Source organism: Molossus molossus, unplaced genomic scaffold, assembly GCF_014108415.1.
Source record: "Molossus molossus isolate mMolMol1 unplaced genomic scaffold, mMolMol1.p scaffold_m16_p_22, whole genome shotgun sequence".
In the NCBI taxonomy this organism is placed as follows: Eukaryota; Metazoa; Chordata; class Mammalia; order Chiroptera; family Molossidae; genus Molossus; species Molossus molossus.
Genome location: NW_023425358.1, coordinates 34,966,922 through 34,992,322, shown reverse-complemented (window position 1 = coordinate 34,992,322; position 25,401 = coordinate 34,966,922). Strand labels below are relative to the sequence as shown.

General features: G+C 46.2%; 1 protein-coding gene across 9 annotated transcripts in view; it reads left to right on the top strand.

The window, feature by feature from the left end:
* The window catches only part of CLIP1 (CAP-Gly domain containing linker protein 1), an 88,659-nt gene that overhangs the window by 49,482 nt on the left and 13,776 nt on the right, over positions 1 to 25,401 (top strand). For all 9 annotated transcript variants that reach the window (XM_036277213.1, XM_036277209.1, XM_036277212.1 and 6 more), the window contains 9 exons: positions 380 to 496; positions 3,224 to 3,281; positions 3,787 to 3,870; positions 4,764 to 4,920; positions 7,784 to 7,949; positions 8,047 to 8,262; positions 14,693 to 14,809; positions 16,779 to 16,885; positions 21,483 to 21,603. In XM_036277213.1, the coding sequence (XP_036133106.1) occupies positions 380 to 496; positions 3,224 to 3,281; positions 3,787 to 3,870; positions 4,764 to 4,920; positions 7,784 to 7,949; positions 8,047 to 8,262; positions 14,693 to 14,809; positions 16,779 to 16,885; positions 21,483 to 21,603 (1,143 nt within the window). The remainder of the gene's footprint in view (positions 1 to 379; positions 497 to 3,223; positions 3,282 to 3,786; positions 3,871 to 4,763; positions 4,921 to 7,783; positions 7,950 to 8,046; positions 8,263 to 14,692; positions 14,810 to 16,778; positions 16,886 to 21,482; positions 21,604 to 25,401) is intronic.

Here is a 25,401-nt window from a genome sequence, read left to right as displayed (position 1 = left end):
TCCATCGTTTCTACCTGAAGACTTTTAAAGTCCAGGAAATGAAATTCCTTCACTAACTCATCCAGAAAGTAAGCACCTGTATTTTCTGCTTTAAATCACGCCAATATTCCAAAAGTAGGTATAGAAAAATACTCTATTGCTATTATCTTAAAATAGCCATTAGACGATCAAATCTAGGGACTGACTGTGTGAAAAGTCATTGATTTCTTAGAGTTAAAAAGAAAACACACACACAATGATTTCTTACCCATGCCTTTATCCCTTTCAGTTGTGTTTGGTTGTGTTCGTTTCTCATACATTTTCTGTTTGTTTTATTTTTCGTTTCTCGTTCTCTCTTGTTTCCATTGGTTTGCTTCTGTGCCATGTGACTGTCTGGCAGGCCACTGGCCTCACCAAAGAGCTGCGGGGCAAAGAGCTGGCGCTCAATGCACTTCAGGAGCACTTGAGCGAAGTCAGCCACGTGAAAGAGACTTTGGAAAAAGAACTGCAGATTTTGGTAAGTACCCGCTCTGGGTCCGCATCTCGACGTTCCCGGCCACTTGAATTGTTCCTGTTTAAAAACAAAAGTGTCCACAAAGAAGGGGGTATTACACCTATTTCCTTTCTCTTTCAAAGTATTGCTTTAAATTGAATGTGTTGGTAATCGGCCGATAAATACCTTGAGGGGCATCAGATGAAACCCAAACTAGCAATAAAGGTAGGTATTACTGTCGTCCCCCCTTATCTGGGGGGGATATGTTCCAAGGCACCCAGTGGGTGCCTAAAATTGAGGATAGTACTGAACCCTACAGATACTATGTTTTTTCTATACAAAGGCCTATGATAAAGCTTCGTTTATCAGTTAGGCACAGTACGGGATTAACCACAATAACTAGTACTAAAATAGAACAGTTATAACTAGACCATAATAAAAGGTATGTACGTGTGCTCACTTGTTTTCGGGGCCCCTTGCTGAGGTCCTTGTACAGGCTCAGTGCTTTCTGGTGCAAAATGTTGCCATTGATGGAGCCGCCCACACATTTAATACCTTTTCCGTCTTAACTCAGCGCTTACCACGCACAGCGGCCAGAATTTCGGGAGTTTGAGGTGCGACAGCAAGACAGGCAGGAATTTCTTTCCTTCACAACTTCGTAGCTAGAAGATTCTCAGCTCGCCATACGATTTCCTTTTCTTTCCTTAATAAGTTGAGGACTTGCACCTTTTCACTGAAGTACTTGATGTTTATCTCTGCATATCTGAGTTGCCAGCATCACCCCTCTTGTGCTTTGAGGCCGTTATTGAGTAAAATGAGGGTGACTTGAACACAAGCACCGCGACACCTCGGCAGTCGATCTGATAACTGGGATGGCTACCCAGTGACCGATGGGCAGCTAGAGGACCGGGGTGGAGGCGCTGGACTGAGATGAGTCACATCTGGGCAGGATGGCGCAGGATGGCACGAGATTTCATCACGCTACACGTTTTAAAACTTAGGCAAACTTTGCATTGTTTATTTCTTGCATTTCCCATTTAATATTTTTAGACCTTGGTTGACCATGGGTAACTGAAGCCATGGAATGTGAAAGTGCGAATAAGGAGAACTTCTGTTCTTTAAAAAATGATCTGGCCCTGGCCGGTTTGGCTCAGCGGTTAGAGCATCGGCCTGCGGTCCGGAGAGACCCGGGTTCGGTTCCCGCTAGGGGCACGTACTTCGGTTGCAGTTTGTCCCCGGCCCTGGTTGGTCGTGCGGGTGGCAGCCACTCAATGTGTCCCTTTCACATCGATGTTTCTCTCTCTCTCTCTCTCTTCCTCTCTCTCCCTCCCACTCTATCTGTACAAAAAATGGAAAAATGTCCTCGGGTGAGGATTAAAAAAATAATAATAATAATCTGTCCTTTGCTTCTGGTAATGCATTGCATTGGTGTGTTATTGACTACTTAGTTTTTTGTTTTTTTGTTTTTTGTTTTTTTCCTTTTTCTTATTCCTCACCCAAGGATATTTTTCTATTTATCATTAGATAGAGTGGAAGAGAGGGAGGGAGGGAGGGAGGGAGAGAGAGAGAGAGAGAGAGAGAGAGAGAGAGAGAGAAATATTGATGTGATAGAGCCACATCGACTGGTTGCCTCCCACATGACCCAACCAGGGCCGGGGACGAACCGCAACCGAGGTACATGCCCTTGACCGGAATCGAACCTGAGACTCATTGGTCCTCAGGCCGATGCTCTAACCGCTGAGCCAAATCAGCCAGGGCTGACTACTTAGTTTTACTAGACACGGAGACCTTCCAAGTTACGCACCCAACATGTTTGGTTTCACGAATAATGAGGTCTTGCACGGTGCCTGCTCCACTTGCCAGGTGAGAGCAGCCAGCAGGCCATCCTGGCCACGCACCCTCGCAGAGCAAGGCAGGGTGCTAGCTCGGCAGTCACAGAATTCCCTCACCGCTCAGCTCATTCCCATCGGGGAATTACTTTTCCTTTCATCGATCCTTGTTCCTTAATCCCAAGCTGTAAGCCATTTTTTTTCTCTTAGCTTTTCTCAACTGTTCTCCTGTCACCTTGCCTCCTGCATCAAAAACTTGAGCTTAATCGAGGCTGATGACCATGAGCTGTGCCACTGATACCCACACGTGTTGGGAAAGGAAAGTCTTAGGCTTATGGAGAAACTAGATAAGGGAAGCATTTTCCACACTTATACAGTGATACCTCGGTTCTCGAATGCCTCGGTTTTCGACCAAATCGGTATTCGACCAGGAGATTCGAGAAACTTTGTCTCGGAATCCGAACAAATATTTGGAACTCGAACTTCCGAGATGAGCCGAGTTGAGCCGAATGGCGTTCATTCGGCCCAGCGCGCCTTGCTGGCGTCATCAGTGTGAGTGCAGAGAGAGAGTCACGCTTTGTGGAGTCCGCTTTCCTATTGGGTTTCATTGCTTCGGTTCTCGAACAATTCGGTTCTCGACCGTCCTCCTGGAACGAATTATGTTCGAGAACCGAGGTATCACTGTATACACACATGCATATACTTAAGTATGCACGCTCACGTGTACAGAGGTGTGTACATGCGCTCACTCATGCATACACATGCACAGTGTGCATACGGTAGTCATTGGTGCCTGCGTGTGTTAAGAATAAAAAAGTAAATAGTGTAGTTATAAGGGATTGAAACATTTAGTTTTCATAATTTTATCTATAGAAAGATGCATAAATCTTTCTATTCTGAATATCCGATTCTTTTTCTGTAGAAAGAAAAGTTTGCTGATGCTTCCGAGGAGGCGGTCTCTGTCCAGAGAAGTATGCAAGGTATGTATTTCTCACGTGCGAGCAGATCACTGTGGAGCATGTCACATTCTCACAGCAGAGCTGGCCTCTGCGGTACACAAAGCTCACGCTGCCTGTAGTCTGACCTCATGGAGGCTCCTGCAGGGCCCAGTAGCACAGCGTTCCGTTGCCTTTCTGAAACCTCACACTCCCAGTAACTTTTCTCTTCTCTCAAAGTTTCTTTCATATTAAAATGTAAGTATACCAGGGAAAAGCATTATCTTACCTAAGCTTTAGTCCTGATAGCTCTTCTGAGTTTTAAGCGGAAGGGTGCCCAGTGCCTGCCTACTCTGCAGATTTGGGGAGGCAAAAGAAATGCGAGCTTACTACTACTTGAGGCTTATCGTACAGTGTTTGATGTGTAATGGGACTTTTTAGTATTCCTGTGACCTCAAAGCATATGATTTGATTTGATTGTAGGACAGCCAAGCTCTAGATGGCTTATTAAATATGAAATATATTAAACTTTTAACTTTATCCTAAATAGAAACTGTAAATAAATTACACCAAAAGGAGGAGCAGTTCAATGCACTGTCTTCTGAATTGGAGAAGCTGAGAGAAAATTTAACAGGTAAGATGTCTCTGCTTATTAACATTAAATATAGTAGTCGGCTCCCTGGGATTTGAGATCACTGCAGTATGTTACAGTAACATCTATTCAGGCTTAACTGCTTCACTCATTATGGTGATATAATGGGATAAGATACTTGTCTGAGGTCTGTAACCTTCGGCAAACCCTCTCTGTGCTGTTTTCAAACAATTCAGCCTCCACCACGTCAGCTCCACGCACTGCTGTCCTCCATCCAAGCCAGCCATCTTTCATCTGAGCTACTGTAACAGCTGGCCTCCGTCTGCCTGCTTCTTCCCTCATCTCCTTCGGTCTGTTCTCAGCACAGCAGCCAGAGTGATCCTTCAACATCAAGTCAGCTCCTGTCCTTTCTCTGCTCAGGGTCGCCCATTGGCTTCCATCTCACTCAGAGTAGAAGCTGCGGTCCTTACTCTCATCAGGCCCTGCTTTCTCTCTGATTTCATCTCATGCTACTATTCTTTGTTCTTTTCATGCCAATAATAGTGGCCTTCTTGGCGATACCTGCATATCAAACACGTTCCTGCCTCAGGGCCTTTGCACTTGCTTTCCCCTCTGCCTGCAGGCCACTTCCTTCCGGTCTTTACTTAAATGTCATCATCTCAGAGAGGCCCTGTCTAAGTTTTAACCTCCCCAACTTCTTTCTAGCTCTTTTCTCTGCTTGTATTTTTCTTCTTAGCACTTAGCACTATCTGTTACACTTTTTATTTTCTTTATTGATCTTGTTTATTGTTTGTCTTCTTAGCTAGAATGTAATTTTTACAGGGATTGTTACATGCAAATATTTCCAGAGCAAGGCTTGGCATACAGGGTGCAGGCAATAAATGTTTGTTCATTGTAACACAACAGTGCTTTTTTTTCTCTCTACATGTGTTCAGACATGGAGGCAAAATTTAGAGAGCGAGGTGAAAGGGAAGAGCAGTTGATCAAGGCGAAAGAAAAACTGGAAAACGACATTGCAGAAATCATGAAAATGTCAGGAGATAATTCTTCTCAGTTGACAAAAATGAATGACGAGTTACGTCTGAAAGAAAGGTACGTGTGAGTGTTAATAGGAGTGTCTGCTTTAGGTTAGGCCCTGAAGCAGGGTCTAGGCGTCTTTGTCCTCGGCCCCATGGGGTTGTATGGGAGGCAGCCAGTCCATGTGTCTCTCTCACATTGATGTTTCTCTCTCTCTTCCTCCCTCTCTCCATCCAGCTCTATCTGAAGATAAATGCAAATAAATAAATAAAATAAAATGTGGTCAGCAAAGTGGCAGGATCAGTGCCCAGATCCTTAGGGTTGTTATGTTTTGTTTCCTCTCTCTCGTTACCTCAGTGTATCCTTGGATCTATTGTTTAACCTCTAAGGAATACAGTATTGTAGGCCTTTTGCTGACTTGTTAAGAAAAGGTAGTAGGCCCTGGCCGGTTTGGCTCAGCGGTTAGAGTGTCGGCCTGCGGACCAGAGAGTCCCGGGTTCAGTTCCCGCTAAGGGTACGTACTTCGGTTGCAGTTTGTCCTCGGCCCCATGGGGTTGTGTGGGAGGCAGCCAGTCGATGTGTCTCTCTCACATTGATGTTTCTCTCTCTCTTCCTCACTTTCTCCTTCCAGCTCTATCTGAAGATAAATGCAAAAAAATAAAAAATAAATAAAATAAAATGTGGTCAGCAAAGTGGCAGATTTCTTTTAAAAAATAAAGAAAGAAAAAAGAAAAGGTAGTAGTTTACCAAAGGCAGTAACATCTTTTACAGGCAGTTAAAACTATTTTTGACCTCCCAGGCCGGGCGGCTCCATTGGTTGGAGAGCCATCCTGTGCACCAGAAGGTTGAGGGTTGGAGTCCTTGTCAGGGCACGTGTGGGAGGCACCTGATGGATGTTTCTCTCTCACATTGATGTGTGGTTGTTTTTTTTTCCTTTCTCTAAAAAGAAATAAAAGAAATATTTTTAGGCAATCTCACTGTGATGATAGATAACACCGTGAGGACTTGCTGTGCGCCATGCCCTGCACTCTGCTACGCTTTATACAGAGAGTGTATTTTCTTTCCTTTTTCTATCCTCAGCTAGAGTGGGACAGAGAGGGAGAGAGAAATAGAGATAAACATCAATGTGAGAGAGACACATCGATTGGTTGCCTCCTGCGATACCCATGCCCTTGGCCGGAACGAACCCAAGACTCTTTGGTCCGCGGGCCAACACTAACGGCTGATCCAAACTGGCCAGGGCAAGAGAATGTATTTTCTAATTCTCATAATAATCCAATAAGGTGAGTATATTATTGTTCCCGTTTTAAAGAAAAAGAAACCGAGGCTTAATACAAGGTTCAGTGACTTACCTAAGGTTTCAGATGGCAGTCTGGTCCCCAGCCCTCATTGCTCCTAGTCACTCTGCTGTATGTCCTCAGCACTAACGCTGGCTGTCTTATCTCTGCTCTTGTCTTAATTCTGAGGTCTTGTTTGATCATTTTCTCCTTTTTAAAAAATTGCTTGATTTCAGAGAGAGGAAGGGAAAAGGAGAGAGAAATAGAAACGTCAATGCATGCCTCCTACTGGGGCTCGAGCCCAAAACCCGGGCATGTACCCTGACCAGGAATCAAACCGGTGGCCCCTTGGTGCCCGGGATGAAGCTCAGTCCACTGAGCCACACCAGCCAGGCGATCTTTTCTCCCTTTTGATGGCTGCCATATGAAAACCAAGTTTTTGATAATGCCAACGCTTTTTTTTTTCTTTATTGATTTTAGAGAGAGGAAGGGAGAGGGAGAGAGAGGGATAGAAACATCAATGAGAGAGAACATTGATCAGCAGCCCCCTGCATGCCCCCCACTGGGGATCAGGCCCACAACCTGGGTATGTGCTCTGACCAGGAATTGAACCAGCGACCTCTTGATGCATGGGTTGAAGCTCAACCACCGAGCCACACCAGCTGGGCAATGCCAACACTTTTGCCCTGGCCACTTTGGCTTAGCGGTTAAAGTGTCAGCCCGTGGACCAGAGTGTCCCAGGTTTGGTTCCCGCTAAGGGCACGTACCTCGGTTGCAATTTGTCCCCAGCCCCGTTTGGGGTTGTGTGGGTGGCAGCCACTCAATGTGTCTCTCTTGCATCGATGTTTCTCTCTCTCTCCCCTTCCCGCTCTATCTGAAAGATGAATGCAAAAATGTCCTCAGGTGAGGATTTTTTAAAAAAGGCCAACACTTTCAGGAACATTTTAGGACCATTAGATTTCTGACTCTGAAAGTGTTGCTACTTGGCAAAGGTATATTTACACCCAGCCATGTACCCACACACATACACAATTAACTGTTGGTGGGTGACTGGCAATTGGGCCTTGGTTGGCCTTCTTTGGTCAGACTTGCTGTGAGGTGGGTACAGCTAGCTGGTGGCTGTGGCGCAGTGTCTTGGGGTAGTTCCATTTCTGTAGCTGTTTTACAGGCATAACACCCAGAGGTACCCCCAGGTTTCCCTCCTCCATTCTCTGGGTTGATGTCCCATGTTTTCTGTACATCTTTGTTGGACCACATTATGTTTAAGCTATAACTTCAAATTATTTATTGTCATCTTTGTATCTTATGTTCTCAAGCATCACTAGAATGAGTTTTTGATAATCTAGTCTGCTAAAATTTTGAATCTTTGTAAATACTCAGTAGGTATACTTTTAACTCATTTTTCCTTATAGATCTATTAAAATAAAATAACCCTAACAATTATAGTAGTTGTTACTCTAAATAATTTACTTACAACTATGACAACGGTTAAAATTGTTCTTCAGGGCAAGTCAAGTTTTTTGCTGTTGTTTATTTCATGTTATTAATTACTTACATTTATAATCATCAGTACAGTTATTAATGGTATCTTTCCCGTAGAAGTCTATAATTAAAAGCATTCTTTTGAAAAATCTGACACCTTGTATTGAAACTTCTTCTAGAAATGTAGAAGAATTACAGCTGAAACTTACAAAGGCTAATGAAAATGTAAGCGTTCTGCAGAAGAATATTGGGGATGTAACTCTCAAAGCTGAACAGAGCCAGCAAGAAGCAACTAAAAAGCATGAGGAAGAAAAGAAAGAACTGCTGACAAAGTTGCTGGACCTGGTACGGAGGGGATAAACGGGACTGTGTGCTGGCAAGGAAGGTAAGGGCAGTTCAGGTGCGGCAGGGTGACTCATCCCTTCTCTCGGGGCTCCGGCAGGAAAAGAAGATGGAAATGAGCCGCAACGAGAGTCAAGATCTGAGAGCCAAATATGAAGAAGCCAGGTCCGAGACCAAGGCCGCGCATGAGGAAGCCCTGCAGAAGCTGCAGAATGCGCTGCTGGACGCGGAGGGGAGGCTGTCGGCTGCCCAGGAGCAGAACAGGGACTTGCTGCAGGAGATGGTGGAACTGAAAAAACAAGCCGACAAAGCCAGAGTACGTGCAGAGAGAGTTACGTTGTATCCGTGTACATGCGGAGAGAGTTACGTTGTATCCGTGTACATGCGGAGAGAGTTACGTTGTATCCGTTTGCTCAGGGTCCGCTTCATGCCTGCAGGGTGCTTAGCGAGCGGCAGCTAATGGGATGAGCTCACTTGGCCTTGACCAACGTTGTCGCCTTCCTGTGGCTTCAAGTGTCCTGTACCAGCTGCTGTCCTTCTCGGGGATGGTGATGGCCGCAGGTCTCTGCCCTGAACAGACCCTGTGGCCATCACGCCCCTGCTGTGTGTTCCCCAGCTGTCGCAGAGTCTGATGTTGCCTGAGCCCTGCCTGCCTGCTCGTGGCTGACTTGTTCCTCTCTCGGCCGCCTCGCTGCCTCCTAGCGCTAGGGTTAGGACAGACCTGTTGCCGAAAGGCCAGTGGCAGAGGCCAGGTCAGAGGTGAGCAGGGGTGGAGCCTGGCTGGAGGAACAGAGCTCAGAGGGAAATTCAGAAGCGAGGCTCCAGGAAGGCACAGTGAGCTGACTGATGAGGAAGCTGGGTTCAAGGGCCGCAAGCAAACACCCTGCCATGAAAGGGTGGAGCTTGATGTATTGCATTTCGTTTTATGGTATCAGGATTGTATCTGTGCCCCAGTAGATTTTTTTTGGCTCTGGTAATTTCATGAAGCTCAACCTTCCTACTAGTATTTCACCTTTTTCTATTACTATTTAACTTGCTGAAAGAAAAGTAAATACATGTGTTTAATTATTTTTAATGTGTCAGAGACATTTTATAGAGAAGGAGTTTACTAGAAAGAGGATCTAAAAAGAGCATACGTAGGACTTGAAACAGATCTAGTTTAAAACTTGTGAATTGATCCCTGGACGGTTTAGCTCAGCGGTTAGAGTGTCAGCCCATGGACTGGAGAGTCCTGGGTTTGGTTCCTGCTAAGGGCATGTACCTCAATTACAGTTTGTTCCCGGCCCCAGTTGGGGTTGTGTGGGTGGCAACCACTGGATGTGTCTCTCTCACATTGATGTTTCTCTCTCTCTCTCTCCCTCCTGCTCTATCAGAAAATAAATGCAAAAAAAAAAAAAATGTCCTCGGGTGAGGATTAAAAAAAAAACCTTGTGAATTAAGTGGACCATGACATACTATATGTCATGTATAAGATGCCTAAATTTTCTCTCCTGGATGCTGGCCATCAGAGTATCCTCTTCTCCCTGTAAAATATCTAACGTTTTATGAGCCATTTAGCATGAGATGTAATCTCCAGATCTTGTGGTTCCCTTTATCCAGACAGATGCCAGGTTTTTAGTGTTTCCCTTAGAATCTTATAGCCTGACCAGACCACAGCTTTCTAGTAGCTTATATAAAATCTCATTTATATTGTTTGTTGGCTTTTTTGTAAGTTGTTGTTGTTGTTTTTAATATTTTTTCTTTATTGATTTTAGAGAGAGAGGAAGGGAGAGGGAGAGAGAGATAGAAAAATCGATGAGAGAGAATATCGATTGGCCACCTCCTGCATGTCCCCCACTGCGGATCAGGCCCACAGCATGGGCATGTGCCGTGACCAGGAACCAAACCAGTGACCTCTTGGTGCATGGGTCAGTGCTCAACCACTGAGCCACACTGGCCGGGTGCCTTTTCTTTCTTTCCCCCAACAGTCATTTGGTTAACATGCCAGGATCGCTCCACTTCCAGGTTGTCTGGATATTTGATTTCTGTGGATTTCAGTGTTTGTCAACACTGGCTCACAGGCTTTTTTGAGAATTGGGTGAAACCTTAAGATGTTTTCCCTGGGAAAGTTTACATATACACTCAGCAAGTTTTATGTGACATTTCAGGAGGTTCATGGAGCCCATGAAACCTCTGTTTCCTGAATTATAAGAGCCATGGATCTACAGCTGTGCTGTCCAGTGTAGTAGCCACTAGTTACGTGTGGCCATTTATGTTTATATTAGTCAAATTTTCAGTATACTTATTTTACTACATGTATTGGGTGACATTGGTTAATAAGATTATATAGATTTCAAGTGTAGATTTCTGTGATACATGATCTGTATACTGCATTGTGTGCCCACCACCCAAAGTGACATCATCTTTTGTCACCCTATATTTGGCGCCCTTTACCCTTTAGTACCCCCAACCCCTTCCCTCTGGTAACCACCATACTATTACTGTGTCTATGAGTTTCAGTTTTATATCCCACATATGAGTGAAATCGTATGGTTCTTAGCCTTTTCTTTCTGACTTTTGCCTCGCATGATTAGTCAGATTTTAATAAAATCAGCTGCTTAGTCACACTCACTAGTCACACATGTGGCTAATGGCTAGCACATTGGACAGTGCAGATAAAGAACATTTACACCATTACAGAACGTTCTGGACAGCCCTGGTATAGACATCGTGGTCAAATATTTATTCTATAAACCAATGCATTTTTTTTAAAAAACCCATTTATTTTAGTCACCAAAACTTAGCGAATTCGTCTGTGTTTTTCATTTCATTGGAAGCACTGGGATGAAATCGGTGTCAGGCCAGTGATTGTCCTTTAGTAGATAAGTGAGGTCCTGCACGCAGTGAGCGTGAAAGCAACAACTTTATGTCCCTTGCCCTTACCTCCCCCTTTAAAAAAAAAAAAAATACATTCACTTTTTATATTTCGTTGGATCATATTTTTAAAGGCTCTTTTATGCATCCTTTCTAAGACAGAACATTTTGGATAATTAGAATGTCAGGGAGGAATCTTATGCCCTGGTGTGCAAATCACACTACTGTCAGGAATAATTTCCAAAGTTCTTTTAAAGATGAAAGAAACCAATAGCTGACTCAGCACTTTGCAGAGCTCAGCCTGCTTCGTGTTATCCTTTTATGGGCCCTGTTTCTCGGGATTCTTTTCCTTGTCACCCAGATAGTTTCTATGACGTTTATTGTAAAAAAAAAAAAAAAAAAAAAATTAACGTTTATGATTTAGGTTACATTAAGTTATTTGGGCTTGCATTTGTCTGCTTGATTTCATTTTGTTTCCATTCTTTCCACCTTTTGTTCCTGTAGTCGCTAACTTATGTGTTAACATCAGCCAAAAAAGAAATTGAACTAATGTCAGAAGAGCTGAGGGGTCTCAAGTCAGAGAAGCAGCTTCTTGCACAGGAGGGCAATGCTTTAAAGTTAGAGAAAGGTTCACTTTTGTCCAAGCTTGTAGAGGTGGAGGCCAGAATAACTTTGCTCCAGGAAGACCAGCAGAAGCTGTGGTCAATAAACGAAACCCTTACTTTAGAAAAGAAGAAAGTCTTAGAAGAAAAGCAGGGTGCCGAAAAGCTGTCTCAACAGGTACAGCTCCAGAATGAAGCTCTGGCTGCGGAGAGAGGGAAACTGCTTCAAGAAATCAATGTTGCGCAGGAAGAACTCCTGAAGATACACATAGAAAACGACTCTCTGCGAGCTTCCAAAACGACCTTGCAGGTTTTCGCAGAAGAACTGCAGTTCAGCAAAGATAACCTGATTGCCGAGTGTAAGAGGAATCGGGAGGAAAAAGACAGCCTGGAGAACAACATCAAGAAGCTCATAACTGAGAACCTCGCCTTGGCCAAAGACAAAGATGAAACCATTCAGAAGCTTCAGAGCTCTTATGAGGAGCTAGTCAAAGATCAGAAAACCTTGGTTCAGGAGATCAAAGACCTCACAGCCGAGAAAAAGTCCGCGCTGGAGAAGCAGTCGGGTCTCGAGAACATGTGTGTCACCCTAAAGGTCGAAAGAGACACTCTCCTGCAGAACAACAAAGACTTGCAGTTGGAGAAGGGCACGCTGCTTAAAGACCAGGACAAGCTGAACGTCAGCCTGGCAGCCGCCCTGCAGGTCAAACAGCTGCTCAGCACCGAAGCCAGAGGGCTCCGCGCACAGCTGGATGACACCAGCAAAGGTCTGAGGAAGGCCGAGCTGGAGACCATGCAGCTTCAGGCCACCAACACCAGCCTCACGAAGCTCCTGGAAGAAATTAAGACCAGTCGGGAGATCACGGACTCCGAGTGCATCCAGCTTCTGCACGAGAAGGAGACTCTGGCTGCTTCCGAGAGGAGGCTCCTGGTCGAAAAAGAAGAACTTCTTCGTGAAAATAGGCTCGTCACTGAGAAGCTCAACGCGTGCTTGGAAGAGGCCGCCCACGTGGAGATGAGCCTCAACCAGAAGGTCACCCACCTGACTTCCGAGAAGGAGGTGGTTTGTCAGAAAATGTCTAAGATCAAAATGCAGCTCGACAGTCTCTTGAAGGAAAAGGCTGTGCTGGAAACGCAGAATGGAGATTTACTTGCAGAAAGAGAAAACTCCATCAACACCCTGGGAGAGCTGAAAAGGAAATACGACCAAGAGTCTGCAAACAGAAGGGTCATTATGCAAGAGAAGATGAAACTCCTCGGCAATCTTGATGCTCTGAAGAAGGAGCTTCAGGAAAGAAAGAAAGAGAACCAAGAACTGGCAGCCACCAAGTGTGAGCTCTCTCTGATGCTGAAGGAGGCTCAGAATGCCACCAAGCACCTGGAGGAAGAGCAGGCGAACCTACAGCAGGCCAAGGAGAGCTTGAAGGCCGAGCTGGAGAGCTGCTGCTCTGAGAAGGACATGCTGCGGAGGGACGGGCTGAACCTGCAGCACGAGTGTCGGGAACTGAACGAGGAGGTCCGGGCCACGCAGCAGTCCCTGATCCTGGAAAAGGAGGCCAGAGCCCAGGATGCCGAGGCGTCCGCGTATGAGAACAGCAAGCTCCACGGGAGAGCAGCATGCCTGGAGCGGGAGCTGGAAGAGCTAAGTGCATGTACTAAGGAGCTGGAGTCTGAAAATTTTGTGTTAATCCAGGAGAAGACCAAGGCGGAGCAAAAGGTGGTGGAGATACTGAAGGAAAAGGAGCTCCTGACTGCAGAAACGGCGCGGCTCGCTGCCAACATAGAGACGCTGAAGAGCGACTTTGCGTCCTTGTCTAAGTCCAAGTCAGAGCTGCAGGAGCTGCACAGCTGCCTGACCAAGATCCTGGACGACCTCCAGCGGAACCACGAGGTGACCCTGGCCGACCGGGCCAAGGCGCTGCAGGACAACAGGAGCCTGGTGGCGGAGAAGAGAGAGATGATGCTGAAGAGGGATGAGCTCCTGAAGGAGAAGGAAACGCTGGCCGAAAGCTACTTCGTCCTCCAGAAAGAGATGAGCCAGTTGGCCCAAACCAACAGCCACGTGTCAGCCAACCTCCTAGAATCTCAGAACGAAAACCGCACTTTGAGGAAAGACAAGAGCAAGCTCACTCTTAAAATTAGAGAGCTCGAGACTCTTCACTCGTTTACGGTAAAGTGAGAGGTCCCAGTACTGAGCACCTGGACCACTAACCTGCACACTAACGTGGCTGAGGCAGTGCCCTGTCCGTGCCAGCAACCCATCCCTTAGTCCGTGGCTCGTACGTCTCCAGCTGTCTGTTGCCTCCTGAAAGGACAGTTCTTTACTAAATGTCTAATTGCAGTAGTATCTTCATTAGAAAAACAACCTGGAAACTGTGAATAACAAGGATATATTTTTAACTTAAGGGGAGATTTTTGTGGAAAAGTCAAATGTGGTTCTTAAAGGATGGGCACATGCTGAAATACATTGTATCGTCTGTTTGGCTTTTCACTGTTTCATTGTGTCTACCCATTTGGAGCCGGAAGACTCTGAAACTTCCGTGGCTGGTGATGGGGAAGGCGTAACTCGGAAGCCCCATAAGTTTCACTGGACCACTTGACGTTGTGAACACGTGCCCAAAAAGATTTTCATTCATTTCATGATTTTTTTTTTTTTAACAGATTGCCAGCTAAGGATTTATTTCCATATTCATATTATCTTTTTTATTCACAGCCATGTTTATATTCATTACTCACATCACCTCTTAGATGTCTCCATTCAGTGCTGTTCATGACACGACCCTCACATTATAATTGCCCGAATAATTTTTATGTGTATTTGAAAGCTTCCCCACCTAAATTCTGAGTGATTTCAAAAGCCCCACATTTGAAATAGCAAGACCAGTATTTTAAACGTAGAACGCTGCAGATGATGGAGAGAGAAATTCAGTGGTGCAGGGATGCTGCTTTTATCATCCCTGAACGTTTCTCTCAAGCGTAAGCAGGGCAGTGGGCATGGCCATCAGAGTAGCTGGGAACTGTCATCGGAAGGTGCAGGGTTACAGGGATCTGAAACTGTGCACATTGCATATGACAATTGGCTTGTGAACATGGCCTGGGGAGGGTGTGTCCTACTCGGGAGTAAAGCCCTTCTGTGTCTCGGTCCGTGCGTGGTGACAGCAGGCTGGCTCGTCCTCTGTGTGATTCCCGAACCACACAGACCCTGGCCCTGCCTGAGCAGCACAGCCTGGGTGTTAACCCAGCGGGGTCGCCAGGGTGTCCCCACGCCTCACAGTGCTTTCTCGTGTCCAGGCTGCTCAGACGGCGGAAGATGCCGTGCAGATCATGGAGCAGATGACCAAAGAGAAGACCGACACGCTGGCCTCCTTGGAGGACACCAAGCAAACCAACAAAAAACTACAGAATGAAGTAATCAGATTTAAATGGCTTTTTGTGCAAAGGACAGCTTATCGACTTCATGGGATATTTTGAGCACTAACTCAGAATTGTTCTCTTTTTTTTTTTTTGAAGTGTGGCCTCATACAGGTTTGACCTATGTTAGTGGAGTCAAATGTACACCAGACCCATGATAGTATCAAATAAAGTGTATTACTTCATTACTTACCTGGTAGGATCAACCTTTTAAACATGAAGGGAAAACCCAAATAGCATGGCTTTCTGTGGTCGTTGTTCAGTGATAGAACTAATGAGAAGAGATACTGGTAACATGCTCTAGTGTTTGTATCTTTTGTCTCAGACCACAGATACTCCTCCCCTCCCCAAACTCTCTCCCAACTTTGAGCCACTAAATGTCATTCGTTGGCTCTGAGTTTGACATTGGCTTTTTCTTAGCCTAAGTCAGTACTTGTTCCCAATTGTATCATCTTGAATTAGTCACCTCTGGGTCTTGGACAAATCTGTGGTGGCAGGATCATTTCGATTCTGTCCAAAAGTAGCATTGTCATTCTTACACCCTTAATGTCCTTCCTCCACCCTCCCAGCTCATACCAATCCTTTCTGTCTTTGGAAAGATGCACTTCAATCCTAAGCAGATTGATTCCCTACAATAGTGTATCAAGTTCTCTATAATGTTGGGTGCTTTTCTGAAAGTGACAAGCAGGTAAGACATGAAGTAAAGCAAGGGAAGGGGTAGTCACTTTGACTGGCTGCTGCAAAAACGGGCCTTCTCATCACGGAAGGTCCAAGATGGAAATCTGTCAAAGCCATGAGCGTTTTGAGATCATTACAGGGAGTATATTCATAGAACTGACAGTCTTCCGAGAAGACATAAGCTAAAAATATAAATAATTAAAAATCATTAATGATGATCTGAATTAGAAGCTAAAGTAAATGACAGGGTTTTAGGGACTGTCTCTAACCTCCAGGGATAGATTTGAGGTGTTATATAGCCAGAATACAAGACTGGACGAGTCTTTTATTTATTTTTTGGACCCACTGTGATACGTTGTTTTTCTTGTTCTGTGGATCTGGAATGTTAGAGGGCATGAAAAGGAAGATAGTGGTATAAAAACTAGCAAGATACTCCTTAGGGCTCCTGACTGGTGACATGTGACATAGCAGAGATATCTGTGGCTGTGGGAGAGATAGACACCAGTTCCGGAATGCTGGCGGGGCACTGGAGAACACCCTGTGTTGTGGGTGGCCCCTCGTGAGCTCCCCAGCCTGGTGGGGGCTCCCCATCCAGAACCGCAGCTCCTGCCGGAGCCTGTGGCTGGTCACCTTCCCACTGATCCCCGTCTCACATCTGCATGCCTGCCAGGGGCCAGGCCGGCCCTGCCCCAGCTGTGTCCCCCACGGGCCAGTGACGGGGCGGAGGGGGTGTGAGGACCTTTCAGGCTCGCTGTGGGACTGTTTCCTTTTCAGATTGACGTTCAGGTGGATAACTATATTCCCCTCCCCCCATCTACAAATATTTTGATTCAAGTCATTTTTTAAATGAGGACTACATAAATTTGGCACTGGCGTTGGAAACTATCTTACCCTAAATCGCTTCTCTATGGGGAAGGAAAGGGGTGTGTGTTCATTACAAAGAATAACCCTTACTGATGTCATGCCTTTGCCAGTTGTTTTTCTTTTCTTTTTTAAGATGGTTCATACTTGAACTAGTTCAACGATAGATGCTGGTAATGGTACACAAGGTGAAAGAAACTTGTTTTAACTCACGAGGTGGGTTTAGTGGGACGTTTCGGCCAGGTGTACAGGACTGTCCGGCTGCGGGTGACTGGGTGACTTTTTTTTTTTTTTTTTTTTTTTTACAAGCAACTGATTTCACTATTGTTCTAATGCCCATTTTCATGAGTAGTTAATTGGTCATTGTTCAGTCATGTCATTGGCAAATGAAGTCATCTCACCAAGACTTTTTCTCTCGGTCTCCAAGTTGGACACACTTAAAGAAAACAACCTGAGAAACGTGGAGGAGCTGAACAAATCCAAAGAGCTTCTGACCGTAGAGAATAAAAAAATGGAAGAATTCAGGAAAGAAATGTAAGTCTGTCTCCTTCAGGAGAAGTTGTAGAACTTTCTTAAAAATGAAAACAGTGCAGATTATTATTTTTTTTTAATAACTGGGAAGTCCATGAAGCAAACATTGTCACCCTCCTCCCCTCAAATGCTGTTGCACCTGCGAAGTAGCCCCTGGGGCTCATTGTTCTAAGTCAGAACCTCGGGTGCTGGAAAGATCACAATGAGCTGTGTGCTGGCTGGTGATCAGGACCCTGGGGATTCAGACAAGACTAATGTCGAACCTCAGGAAGATACAAGTGGAGCCAAGGTTTTGTAATGCAGTATAGGTCCATGAGAGGCAGTCTTAATGCTTCTCCATGTCAGACCCTTTATTAGTAAGTCCCTCAAAACCCTTTTTTGTAGGGAAGAAGAACAGCATTACTGAGATTCTCAGTAATCTTGATTTTTAAGAGTAATCAGATCTCTGGCATGGAAATTAAATGAGCAAGCCTTTTTCTAATCAAGATTTACCCATCAGACTATTGCCTAGACTTCAGGCATGATAGTTAGCGTGCAGATTTCTTTTTGCTCTTCCATTCTGAGCGCTATACCGCATCAAGTATGTGGAAGTAAAACATTAAGCTGATGGATCTGGTGGACATTTGAGTATGTCCTTCAGGCTGCGTACAGTGACGCTAGGAGGGACACAAAGACGATTCTATGTGGTCCCTGCCCTCCAAGGGTTTATATTATCTATTTGTAGTTCCGATCAAAGAAATAGGTGAGATTCCAACGAAACCAAAAGCATCACCTCCAGACTTTCCTTCTGAGTTCCCATCCTCAATGCCATTTGTTGATGAGGCTTGACTTAAACTGGTGTACGTCTGGTTCCCCTGGGAGTTCTTAAAACCCGCCTACAAATAACCTCACCCGAGCTGCTCATGAGGCTGGTGATTGGTCCCTTCCTCCATCTTGGTTTTCATGATACTTCTCTAGATGTTCAGACAGTTTCCAACAATTCCACGCACACCAATTTATAAATTCACACGGGTGATGATGGCCATCAGGAGAGGCTTAAACTTTTTGGCCTGCCAAAGCCCAGTAACACAGATAGTGGTCACCATGGCAGGGAAAATGAATTCAGGATCAGTGCAGAGATGGTGGGGTTGGTGCAGATCAGAATCCCCCACCCCCACCCGCCACCCCCCACCCCCACGACACCAGAAGTTCTAACCTGGAGCATTTGGAGCACTGAGTTTACTTTAGTTCATTTGTGTCACACAGGCAGCTGGTGAGGGAGGGTCTGAGCAGCAGGAGAAGATTCCCCAACCAGCCTCCCACTGCCATGATCCCACCTCTGGGCTCTGTGGGCCATACTAGGTAACGGAGGGGCAGGGCCAGAGTGGGCCTCACCGAGGGCTCTGGAGTTAGATAGACTTCCTCCTTCCTGCTATATGACTTCAGAGTCTCTTGTCGTGGTCATTCCATTGGTCTAGTGTTTAAGTGTTCAACGTCCTTGCTAAGTCATGGTGTCATGTCACCCACCCTCTCCTAAGAGAGAATGGTTTCTGTGCCTCTTCCTTGAACGACCCCATTGAAGGCTGAGAGCTCAGCCTCATGCCTGTGGAAGTAGAGGGTCAGGAGCCAGAAGACAGTGGCCCCTGCTGCGGCCCCTCTGACCAAGGCCTGTCTTCCTGCCTGGAGCCGAGCCCCCCAGACCTCCGATCCCTGAGGGCAGTGGTCCAGGTGAGGAGCCAGACCACAGGGTGGACAGAGTCTAGGCTGCTTTTAAAAAATCCTCACTGAGGATATGTTTTCATTAATCATTTTAGAGAGAGAAGTGGGGAGAGACAAACATCAATCGGTTGCCTGCCATATGTGCACTGACCAGGGATGGAACCTGCAACCCGTGTATATGCCCTGACCCGGGATCAAACCCACAGCCTTCGGTGCATGGGACGATGCTCCAGCCAACCGAGCCACCTGACCAGGGCTAAGCAGTCTAATTTTTTGTCTTTATTCACCTGGCACAGTGATAAATCTAGGATATATTTAGTATGGCACTTTAATAGATTTATGGTCAGTTCATAAGTTGAATGTTTACAAATCCATATTAACAATGTTTGTTTGCGCCCTGGCCAGTTTGGCTTAGCGGTTGAGCGCTGGCCTGCGGACCAGAGAGTCCCGGGTTCGGTTCCTGCCAGGGGCACATACCACAAAAACAAAACAAACAAACAAAAAAAACCAATGTTCATTTGCCTCAGGTTTATACACTTTTTAAAAAAATCCTCACCCGCGGATATTTTTGCGTTTATCTTCAAATAGAGTGGGAGGGAGAGAGGGAGGAAGAGAGAGAAACATAGATGTGAGAGAGACACATCGACTGGTTGCCACCCGCATGACCCCAACCAGGGCCGGGGACAAACTGCAACTGAAGTACATGCCCTTAGCGGGAACCGAACCCGGGTCTCTCTCATCCGTGGGCCGATGCTCTAACCGCTGAACCAAACTGGCCAGGGCTATTTTGCCTCAGGTTTAAAATAGACCTTCTTCTTTTCTGTTTCAAGATATCTTGTCATGTAGAAAGGAAAGTAGCTTTAAAAATTGTTAGAAGTATATTTGTAGGTATTTTCAGAACTATTCCTTAGCACGTTTCCAGGAATTGGGCTACGAGAGCCTTCTTCCACTATAAAGTGCATATACCTGCTACTCAAAAGGCAAAAGGTGTTTCTGGATTCAAACCAGGTCTGTTTGCCAGTTTGAAGTCCCGTTTTCTTGCTCCTACAACTTACTGACTTTATTACTGGAGGCAAATCTTTTCAGTTCCCTGAGCCTCTCAGTCTTCTCTTTAAAGTCCAAAAAATAACATGAGCCTCCTTAGGGTCGCAGGGTAAAACGAGAAAACGTGCATGAGAGCATTTTTGTAGATTTAACACATCGAACAAATACTTAGGACATTTTGATATTTCTTAGCTTCCTTGTTTTAATTGTCCTTGCTGTGGGCTCCTGATAGACACCAAGGATTTTAGAAACTTTAAAAGATGAAAATCTTGCCCAGCTGGTGTGGCTCAGTGGATGGAGCCTCATCTTATGGACTGAGAGGTCCCCATTCCATTCCTGGTCAGGGCACATGCCCGGGTTGCAGGCTCGATCCCCAGTAGGGGGCGTGCAGGAGGCAGCCGATTGATGTTTCTCTCTCACATTGATGTTTCTATCTCTCTCCCTAAAAAATTAATAAAAACATATTTTTTAAAAATAAAATGGAAGATGAAAATTGTTACTAGAGAAAGAACAGGATCACGTCACTCACAGGCCACACCAACGTTGAGCCCCGACTTCCCTAATGAAGGCAGTGACCACACGGGAATAGAAGGTTTGGCTTATGATTTTGTCATAAGTAAAATCTTCTATTTTGTCAAGAATTAATGGGTTTTAGACAGAAGATGAACTTTAGCTGTTGTGTGTGTGTGTGTGTATTTTGATCCATAGTTAAAATGAATGACTAATTACCTGAGGCTAAAATTCCCTCTATCTGTGTAAAACGCCAAATTTAATGTGCTAAGAGAATTGTTTTGTAGATTTGTTCCCCTGAATCTTCATGAGGTCATCCCACTATGCATATTATAGGTGGATGGGGAATTAAAAATCCAGAAAACCGAGATGCCAGGCACTGCACCCATTAGACAATCGAAGGTAAAAATAGATGTGTGCATGCGTCAGCGGATGGGTTCAGACCCAGATGACTGGACTCAGAATTCAGCTCCTCTGACAGCTCACCGAATGGAGCGTGGCCAGCACAGACTTAAAATTCATAATTGCATCAAAACGAATATCCAGTGACCAAATAAAATATTTTGAATGCCCACATGTGAAGGATAGCAATTTGGGAGGTATACTTTGGATTCATTTTAATCTTGGAAAGATGCTTAGTAAAATAATACTTAGCCTGCTCACGTTTTATGTGCTGATAGTCATGAGCAGGCTGTGTTTTTTTTTTTTTTTTTAATTTACTTTTAATTACAAGTTAGCATTATGGAAGGAATATAGTCAAAATAAAACACCTGTTACATAACTAGAAAACTTCATTTCCTTTGGGATTACACCTCTAGTTAGCCCCAAAATATACCGAGATTCATGCCAGCTCTTGATTCTGACAGATACCAACCAACGAGACCATTAGATTTTTATTTCTGCCAGGAAAAAAAAAAAAAAGCAGATTATAGATTTGGGCAGTCAGCACCGAGGACCTGGGCAGCAAAGTAAATCCCTTTTCAACAGAAATAGGTTTCCGTATAATTTTCTAACGGGCATAGCCCTAAAGACAAATACTGACCGTTTTCACTTGTCATTTGTTTTGTAGTAACAATGCGTTTTGTGCGGGGAGTGTTCAGAAGTGAGGTCAGTGTGGGCTGGGCGGCGAGAGGCTGGATGCAGTTAGATTTTTTAAAATGTCATGGTGGGTGGCAGTCCCCCTTCCGCGAGGTTAGAGGCGGTCAGCCCTCCTTGCCGCCTGTTGTTACAGATCCCATCAGGCACGTGACCCAGATATATTTTCCTCGGTGCTGTGAAGCCGGTCGTCTCCCACAGTTTCCTTGCCTGTCTTGTTTCTATGGTAACCCTGCACCCACTGTCCTTGCAGAGAAGCCCTAAAGCAGGCAGCAGCTCAGAAGTCCCAGCAGCTCTCTGCTCTGGAAGAGGAGAACGTGAAACTCAGCGAGGAGCTGGGGAGAAGCAGGGACCAAGTCACGAGTCACCAAAAGGTCAGTGGGCCTTGGGCGGGCGTTCCTGGCTCTGCCGCGCTCAGGTCTGCTGCTGCTGCTGCTGCTGCTGGCGGGTGCACTGCTGGGAGGCAGCTCCCGGGGAGTCCAGGTGGTCGGGGTTTCCCGTTACCTGTGCCCCCTCGTTTCCGGGTGTGCTGCTGCTGCAGGGCTGAGGGTAGGCTTAGGCGTAGGGGTGGGGTGAGGGTAGGGGTCATGGACAGGCCCATAAGGAACCGACCAACCCTGGGCTCTTGCAAGCAAGTAGAAAGTAAGGTCTTTGTTCGATGAACTTACAGCAGTGCATTTAAATGGACAGGGACAATGTCTTCTTCCTACTACAGCTCAGATTTTAAAATTATTTTCTCTTAAGATTCTTTTTCTTCTTCCATTAAAATTGGTTTTAAGGAAACAGATTCCAAGAATGTGGTTTTGGTGTGAGGATTGGCAGCTGTTTTTAAATAGAGTTCTGCTTTACTTTAAATACATGTAACAGTTCCTAAAGGAACTGTGCACATCCGTGCACCCGTGTGCACTGGTATACGGGATGCATGTTACACCAGGAATGAACACTGGCCGCAACCCATTTGCTTCTGTGTTTAAATCCCAAAGGTTTCTGGCAAGTTTATTTGACACTGAAATCAAACAGACGTTAGAGAATGCTGTATCCTGCTCTTTATTCTTGAACAGCTGAGTCAAAGTGCTCAATTGTTAGTCACATTTCATGTCAGAGCAGAGCTCGAAGTGCCGTTGTGCAGAGAACCTGACTGGGTAGCAGTTCTGGCTTTGCATGTCATGGGGGAAGTTTCCCCCAGCATTCTTTACAAGCATCCATTCTCACTTGGGATGGAGTAGTTTGGGGTTAATTGTCTAGAGTATCCGTGGATGTGGTGCAGTGTGGTGAAAGCATTTTGTGGGGAGTTGACTTCAGATTTTGTTATAAAGTCTTCGTAGCTTCCCCTAAGTTTGTTACTTCACGAAAGAGAGGCCACGTCTCCAGCCTCCAGGATGATGATGATGATGCCGATGATGCCGTTGGCGATGGTCGCTCATCTCTGCTGGGACTGCTCTGTGACAGGCACAAATGAGTGACAGCTGTCATCTCACTCATCTGCACAGTAATTCCAGGAGACAGCGCTGTCATTGTCCCCGTTTGTAAAAGGGGACGTGGGAACACACATCAGATTGTAATTGTCTCAGCCTCACTCAGCTAGTAGTGTCGGGAGCTGTGTGTCATCTTCTGGTTCGGGCCAGGAGAAGGATCCGAGCGGGCTGGCTTCCGCGGGCGGCCGCACCTCCTGTGGTCAGCATGAGAGAAGTTGGAGTTCGTGAACGCAGAAGCCTTCCGACCGGAGGCTTTCTTCCCTGGCCCAGACCGGGGCGTCCGAAACGTCGGGGAGCTCGAAGAGCAGCGTGTCTGCAAGGGTGTGCGCGGGGGGGTCTCGGCTCAGTGCTGTGCCTGCCCCCGGCCTCTCCTCTCGGCTCGTTGACCTCGTCTGGTGAAAGAGTGGTTTCCGCAAGTGGGAGGGACACGCAGAGGTCATCCTCTCATCTTAGGTTGTGACCTTCCCGGACTGTTGATTACGTCTCTGTTTCCGTCACCCGGACCCAGAAAGGATTCAGAGGGAAGCGGGGTGCTGGGGCAGAGGTTCTCAGGCCTCCTCTCCAGCCCCTAAATCTTCCTCCTTTGCGTTTTGGGATCTGGATCACCTTCCTTTTGAAAAGGTTTTGTGACTAAAAAATTTCAAAAGCAGTGACTTTGAAGAGTGTTGGAAAAGAGCAGCTGCAGAGGGACCGCTAAGAAAATAACTTCCCTTTAAGGAAGGGGTGGGTGCCCTTCGCAGCTTTCTGTGCTTTACTCGGGAGGGCCCAGTGGGTGTGCCTACGGCCTCCTAGGCTTCAGCTCGGGGTGGTTTGCTGATCACCAAGGAAGAGTGCAGACAACTCTTCCGCTGCTGTGCACGTCTGTTATCTCAGACACACGTGGATACTGGCTGTGGAAGGTGGAGCGGTAGTAGTTTCCATTCTTCGTTAGAAACGCGCATTTGACCCGATTGGCAAGCGGCCCCGTGTGTCCCCGTGAAGAAGTATTTTAGCAATGGACAGGCTCGCCTGTTTGCTCCTAGTCCTCTGGAACAGAGCGGACAAAGCCAGACTCAGAACCCACGTGGGTGCACCTGTTGTCTGCTCTCCCTGTCAGACAGTCTCCTCTCCAACGAAAACCGCGCCTTAAGTCCCCTTTCCCAAATGGGAGTGTTCATTTCTAAGGGGGGCGAGGCGCGACAGCCAGAATCAGTCAGGATCGGGAGAGGCGGAAGCGCTTGATTTGTCTGGTGACAGGACTCTTTATAAAACGTCACCTGGAGCGCCTGGTCTTTCTTTTAATATTTTTTCTTTATTGATTTTAGAGAGAGGAAAGGAGAGGGAGATAGGAACATCGATGAGAGAGAACATCGACTGGCCGCCTCCTGCACGCCCCCCACTGGGGATCGGGCCCACAATCTGGGCATGTGTCCTGACCGGGAATCGAACCTGCGACCTCTAGGTGCAGGGTCAGTGCTCAGCCACTGAGTCACACCGGCTGGGCTGCCTGGTCTTTTACAAGAGAATAGCCTAGATTGAACCCCATGAAAGTGCCGTTGTTCCGTAGTTTCATATGGTTCAACTAGTAAACGCAACTTACGTTTTTTGGGTGGCTGACTGTTACGGAGATGGTCGTCATAATGACTGTTGGCTGTTCACTGTCACAGACTGCTTCACGTTGCATGTGTGTGCGTGTGCATGTGGGAAGTGTTAAAATACACATAACGTAACATTTACCGCTTTAACCATTTCACAGCGTACATGTCAGTGGCTTTGGTGTGTTCCCATGTTGTGCGACCTGCTGTCTAGCTCCGGAACAGTGGCCTCATCTCCAAAGGAGACCCTGCTCCATCCTCCCTCCTGCCAGCCCCTGGCAACACTGATCTACTTTCTGTCTCTGATTTGATTATTCCTGATGTTTCATATAAATGGCATCAGACAGCATATGTCCGTTTGTGTCTGGCTTCTCTCACTCAGCATTGTGTTCTCACGGCTCCTCCACATTGTAGCAGGCGTCCCCGCTTCATTTTTTTTTTTTCATGGCTGAATAGTATTTTATCGAATGGACATACCACCTTTTTTAAATCCTCACCTGAGGACATTTTTGCATTTATCTTCAGATAGAGCAGGAGGAAAAGAGGGAGGAAGAGGGAGAGAGAAACGTTGACGTGACAGAGATACATTGAGTGGCTGCCACCCACACGACCCCAACTGGGGCTGGGGACACATTGCAACAGAGGCACGTGCCCTTAGTGGGAATGGAACCCGGGACTCTCAGGTCCGCGGGCCGATGCTCTAACCGCTGAGCAAAACCGGCCAGGGCACATCCCACCTTTTGTGTGTCTGTCCCAGGAGTTTTACATCTTTCTCCGTTCTGATGGACACCTGTCCCTCCTGCTACTGCCCACAGCTGCTACCACCAGTTGCCCGTTTGGATCTCCTGTGGGTTGAGAAACCCTCTTTTCCTTAAAAGCAGTTCTGAATCTTGCCATGGCATTCACACTTACAGCCCCAACTCTTGCTTATTTTGATTTCCAAACTTTTTTTTTTTTTTTATCCTCACCCGAGGACATTTTTCCAATTTTTGTACAGATAGAGTGGGGGAGAGAGAGAGAGAGAGAAACATCGACGTGAAAGGGACACATCGAGTGGCTGCCACCCGCACGACCAACCAGGGCCGGGGACAAACTGCAACCGAAGTACATGCCCTTAGCGAGA